The sequence below is a fragment of the Erpetoichthys calabaricus genome, chromosome 9 (assembly GCF_900747795.2).
Source record: "Erpetoichthys calabaricus chromosome 9, fErpCal1.3, whole genome shotgun sequence".
NCBI classification, from domain to species: domain Eukaryota; kingdom Metazoa; phylum Chordata; class Cladistia; order Polypteriformes; family Polypteridae; genus Erpetoichthys; species Erpetoichthys calabaricus.
In genome coordinates, this window is record NC_041402.2 from 80,963,580 (window position 1) to 80,969,579 (window position 6,000).

Below are 6,000 nucleotides of genomic sequence, written 5' to 3' on the forward strand. Positions count from 1 at the left end.
AAAACACCACACACCACTGCCAAGCATTACAAATCAACAAGAAAAACAACTGGTTTATCAGCTATAATCACATTTCGTTTAAGTTGAAACTTTTTGCACCATTTCCACTTCAACTCTTAAATATTAATTTAAAATCACAATAATGGTACTTGAATATAATGCTTACTTTCTTACATGTACTGTACTGTATTACATGACACTTTCAACATGACCTACTTCTTAAAAATAACCACATTAAATTATGCCAATTAAATAATTTTATTTTAATAAAGTTATTTATAATTAGCATTTTTAAGAACAGAATTAAAAAAATGGATGTTAACAAAAATCAAGCCTTTTGCTTCATTTTTAATTGTTAATACCCTGTAAACAAAACAAGTGCATTTTAATTAACACTTGGTTGAATGTCTATTCAATGTGAACAGATAAGGAATACCCGATAGTTTGCCAATTTCTGCAAAGTTAAATAACATGAAAAATTCTGCATCATTACATCTTGCCTGAAGAAGGGGCTGGAGTTCCGAAAGCCTGCATATTGTAATCTTTTTAGTTAGCCAATAAAAGGTGTCATTTTGCTTCATTTCTACTGTAATAAACAGCATATTGGAAGCAAATATAAACTGTACACTAGGTGTGGCCAGTATGGGCAAAAATTCATATTGTGGTATAATTATTAATTATGACAGTTTCAGTTGACAGTGATACAATTTATTTGCATATACATTTAAGACTGAAATGTATTTTTTAACATGTAACAAATGTACTATGGATTTACTGTGCACACTGGCATGAATCGTATCTGTCAAAACATTGCTAACACTCTTCTATTCCAAAGATTTGATAGTAGGTAGTCAAAATGATAGAAGTACAAGGTTTTTTTCTCATTTGCTCACTTGTTCATTCAGGCTGCCAATGCTTCCAAAAAAAAAAAAAAACAGCACAAGACGCTTCTTCCTTCTTTTAACCTTCCTATTTCCATCTGTTCACCAAACAGGTTGAAATGCACAGTGATATTCTTAAAGAGAGTTTGAACTGAGTAAAAGGGGCTAGCTCACTTATTGCAAACAGCTCACATACAAATCCACACAGAAAGACATTCATTACCAGAAACAAAATCACACTTCTTATTTTCTATTGTATGCATGTTTTGTATTGTATGTTTAAATGTGTTTGTACATTTTCAACTAATTTTACAATACTGGTAAAATGTTTTTTTTGTTATTTTGTTTTTTTTTATATATAAACCCCATACTGGGAGTATAATTTCTTTCAATATACCAAATAAACCTGTATGTCAACCATTTTGACTGTTCTAAAAAAATATAATAATCACCATCATCACTGGTTTAATAGCCACTTTTCAAGTATAGTCGGGTTAGCCATGTGCCGGCCAAATTGTTTTGCTACTAGTCTCTGCATTTCAGGCCACTCTTTGGGCGAGATCCCATTCTTTTTATTATCTGACACCAATTCTAACCACGTCATCTTCATCCTTTCTTGGGCCTCTAGCCCTCCACCCCTATGGTGTATTTCTTCACTTTATCATCCTCTGCTTTTCACACCACATACCCAAACTACCTTAGTCTATTTCCCCTCAGCATAGCACCCTAACACCTCCACACCAAGACTTTCTCTTATATCAGCATTCACTGATCCTCTGACTCCATGACATTCCACGCATTCATCTGATCATTTTTTCCAGCTTCATGTTTTGCCTTTTTTGGTCACTTCTCTCTTCCAACAACCTGTACATTTTATTGCATTTCAATATCTCTAGAATGCATGCCTCCTTCGCCTTCAACGGTCACCTTGGTCTTTCTGGATTTACTTTGAGGCCCAACTTTCCCTTTCAATATGTTCTCTTTCTATCTGCTTCAATTTTTACTGTCAATAGAAGATGATCAGTCTGTAAACAAAAGCTCTTAAGGTAATCCTTTGCTCACTTCTCTAGTCACCACTTCCGTCAGTATTACAAAAAGTAAGATTGGATCCTTGGTGCATCTCCACCTTTGGCTCAGAACTTTAACTATCAACATGTGCAGTCCTGACCATGGTTTGTACTTCGTCATACACCGACATTACCATAAACAGTAATCATTCATCCACGCCTAACCTTCTCAATGATTTTTTTCAGATGCAGAAATGCACAGTGCAACTTCTTTTTCTTCACCTGATGCTTTTCGCATATTTTCCCAAAAATAAAGATTGCATTTGGCTAACTGTCAACTGCTCTCAGATTCATTTCTCTAGTGCTCTATCAACCATCTTCATTACATGCTCCAAAAGCTTGAGAACTCAATCAATGACATACACTCAAGTGGATCACCATTCCTGTGTATGGTGGAATGGTCCCACTTCTTTTCCAATCTTCAGAAACTCTCTTCAACACAATCATGTTGCATACGTCTGCTAACTATTCAACTCTAGGAACTTCCAGAGTATTCTTAAGAGAGAACACTAAAATGGGCAATATTCTTTGGAAGAGAGTAGGAGAAAATATTAAACATAAGGTATTTTCACAGAAGCACCTAACTGCCTTATTTGTGTACACTTCAGTGGAAAGTATAAAAACAAATTACAGCCTGCTGTGGGTGTAAACATCACAACTCCTATTTGAATTTTCATCCATATGCATGCTAGTCAATTAGACTTTTATAGAATGTTATTTCTTGTTGTGCTGAAAGTAATGACAGGATATAAAATCTATCCATTCAAGCATAAGTAAAAAGTATATTTAAAAAAAAAAACTCAAATTCAATCAGATACAGTATGTATGTTAAGATGATTGGCAACTTTATCTTGTTCGGGTATGATATCAGTGTAAGCCCTGTGATATACTGGTGCCTTGGATAGATTTATAGGGTCATGTGTACAGAATAGAGTGAAATTTTTAATCAACATGGAACAAATTCTTACTCTCTACTGCTACAATTAGTGAGAATAACATCCTTAACTGAACATGCTTGTCTTCCTTACATGAAAAATCTCAGAACATATTTCTCATTGACAAATATAATACGGACATTTATATGGTATGTATAAACTGTATGCTTCTCTTTCAATTTTTTGCAGAACATTGTGTTGCACTGACCTAGTTTTGGTGGTCATGGATGGTGGTAGTCATGGTACAAAGAGGACTATTTCCAATCAGGTTAAGTTTGTAACTTGAACTCGGCATTGTTCAGATATATACTGCTGCTATCTCTGGACACAAAGTAGAATTTTCAGTAGTGAACTACTATTACACCTATAAACATATTTATAGGTCAACACAGTAAAGTATCAAAATTTACAAAACAATACGTAATGCATACTTTACACTTCTGCAACCTTTATTTACACCCTCCCTTCCAACTTGGAAGGATTTATGATTTAAAGCTAAAATCAAAATGAATACATGTCAATCAGTTTGTGCAGTCCTTAAACATTTTTAGATCAGTGCTACAAGATAAGATGCAATTTTATCAGTGTTATTACTTTTTGCCAAGATTTACCCAAACCTCTTTAAAGCATACTGTTTTATGGTCCCTTTGTGATTTTTTGTAAAATGGAATACAGATTTGTAGTTCTTTGCTTGTGTCACCTGTAAACGTTATGTCTCTTCATTCTAACTTTCTGTATGCATTTACTCTTTAAAAACAAAAACTAACTTAATTCATTTTGTAATATAACACAAGAAAGATCTAATAACAAAAGGCGATGTAATAAACATTTTTTGGCAAAATATTTCAGTATAAATATTTTTACCTTTTAGGACTACACAGTTATGTACTTTTATGTACAAAACCATAGAAGTGTTGAATTAAATAAGATTTTTTTTTAATGACAAAATTAAAGTCATGCGTTTCATTACTATTTAAACTCAGGTTCTGATGCTGCGTGCGGATAATAAAACTAAAGAAATTCTTTTGGGGATCTGCTGTTGAACAACAGCGAAACGGTTGAAGAATCGTAATTAATTTCCACATGATAAAACGTGTATCAAAAACATGAAGGTTACTAGTCTATAAACTGGTTCTTAACATAAAGCTTACGCGTCGTATATATAGTACATAACTGGAACACATCATAATAGGATTTTCTTCCGCTAATAACAGTTCTGCGAAGGCTCTACACTGTAGAGTCTACAGGATAGGCGCCAGCATCACTTACAGTATGTCGGATTTCTGGCACTTCTCTTTAAATTCGGTACAAATCGATTTATATACAATTGACGGGATGATAGCAGTTGTAGAGCAAGTAAAATTAGCAATACGGGCGACCAAGAAAAATCTGTTATTGTAAGGAATGGGAGTGTGGAAGAGGGCGTGTTTGCACTCTTTTAAAATTACGATCGCCCTGTAAACCATTGTTTTTGTCATCACATGCCATACAAAAACAGTAACATTATACTGATACACCTTAGCCCTTTACTAAAAAGTATTTTTGTCTCCCTTTTTCATTCTGGGTGTCCACTGAAACTGAGTAACTGCCACTCGTCGAGTTCTACTTCCCAGCACGCTGATAAACACTACAGTATTAATGTAAGCAAGTCAAAGAGAAAAGGCCGAAACCTAAGTATCTTTACCAGATAACTCTTCGCGAAAACACGTTAACTTATTAAACAGAAAATGAAATTCTTAAGAGAGACGACAACACTGGGAACTGTCAACATGCCCATAATGTCAGCGTTACCTTTGGAATACAGAGATTTCGGCGAATTTAGGTCGAGATCACCGCTGAAAAGGGAGATGAAATCAGATGGCATCGCACTTCTTCAACTGAGGGGATCCACACGGCGCCCTCGGAATGCCAAACGTGTAACACACCCAAGCAATGCTCTTCAAAAGGAACAAATAAAGCAAAAATAAACAAAAATGACTAAACTAAAAAGAAAAGCAAGCAAGGTATCAGTCCGTATGTTTGCTTATTTATATCTTTTTTTTCTACGTCAAACCAGCCTGCCAGGAAGCTCAACTCTCCAACCTCCTTCGACTCGTCTGTTTCTGTGTTTCTTTAGGCGCCTCCTCCCACGCGACCCCTTTCACTGAACGCAGGCGCAGATCAGCGGGAAAAGCCGCTGCGTCACGTGGCAAAACGGGAACGTGACTTGTCCGAATGAGACACCCGAGATAAACCTTGTTGAGATACGCGTCAGCCTTAGCGATTATTAACTCTTCATGAGTTTTAAAATTAAATTACCAGTGTGGATATAACACACATAAAGGAAGAAGAAGGCGAGAAAGAGAGACTCATTGCTTTAATTCGGACACAATCCGCAGATAACTGAATGTCAAATATAAGTTCAAGTTTTAGTGATAGTAAAAAGCCATTGTCATTCGAACACTTTACAAAATGTTGCCAAATATGCAATGCAATTATTGGGTTTGTTTTTTAATCTACACATTTCGTTAATATGCTTGAATAAAGGGGCCAAAGCAGACTCCTTTTTTTCATTAAGGCCAGATCTTTCATTGTGAAGGACAGGCTGCTATGCTAGCGAGGTTCTATCAGTTCATAGTGAAATATGTTGTAGTCTTTGCAATCAACACCAGCTCAGAGGCTGCCAGATTAAAATAGTACATGATATTTCTGGACTGACCGTGGCCTCACTGGAAGAAGTGGTTGAAAAGTGCAGGATGCTGGCAAAAATAGAAACATGTTTTCATGATTAATGCTACCCCACTTTTCTATGGCCAATTGTTCAACAGTATCTTTAGCCTCTGGCTCATTATACTATGGGATCATCACGGTCATCAAATGCCTGCTCCTGTGGCCATCATTTAAGAGTTTGGAAGATCAGCTAAAGGTTCTTCCACTTATGGCAGTTTCATTTATCCACAGAATATTAAGGACATTTGCACCCTGAAATCTTAATGCATTGTATATGTATTAAAAAACTCTGTAAGCAGTGCTGTACCCTTTCCAACTTTATATATGAGAGAAAGGTTTTTTAAAATTATCATTAAATTTCACTGGAAGCCAGCAAAATGTTTTAAGAACCAGAATTGTATTGTCATA

The 6,000-nt window shown here is 35.5% G+C and overlaps 1 protein-coding gene across 1 annotated transcript in view; it reads right to left on the reverse strand.

Moving 5' to 3' along the window:
- nfat5b (nuclear factor of activated T cells 5b) overlaps positions 1-4,997 on the reverse strand; it is a 135,282-nt gene extending 130,285 nt beyond the window's left edge. Inside the window, exon 1 of the mRNA XM_028809804.2 lies at positions 4,675-4,997. Coding sequence (XP_028665637.1) covers positions 4,675-4,747 — 73 coding nt within the window. The 5' untranslated portion in view covers positions 4,748-4,997. The remainder of the gene's footprint in view (positions 1-4,674) is intronic.
- Between the last annotated feature and the right edge of the window lie 1,003 nt (positions 4,998-6,000).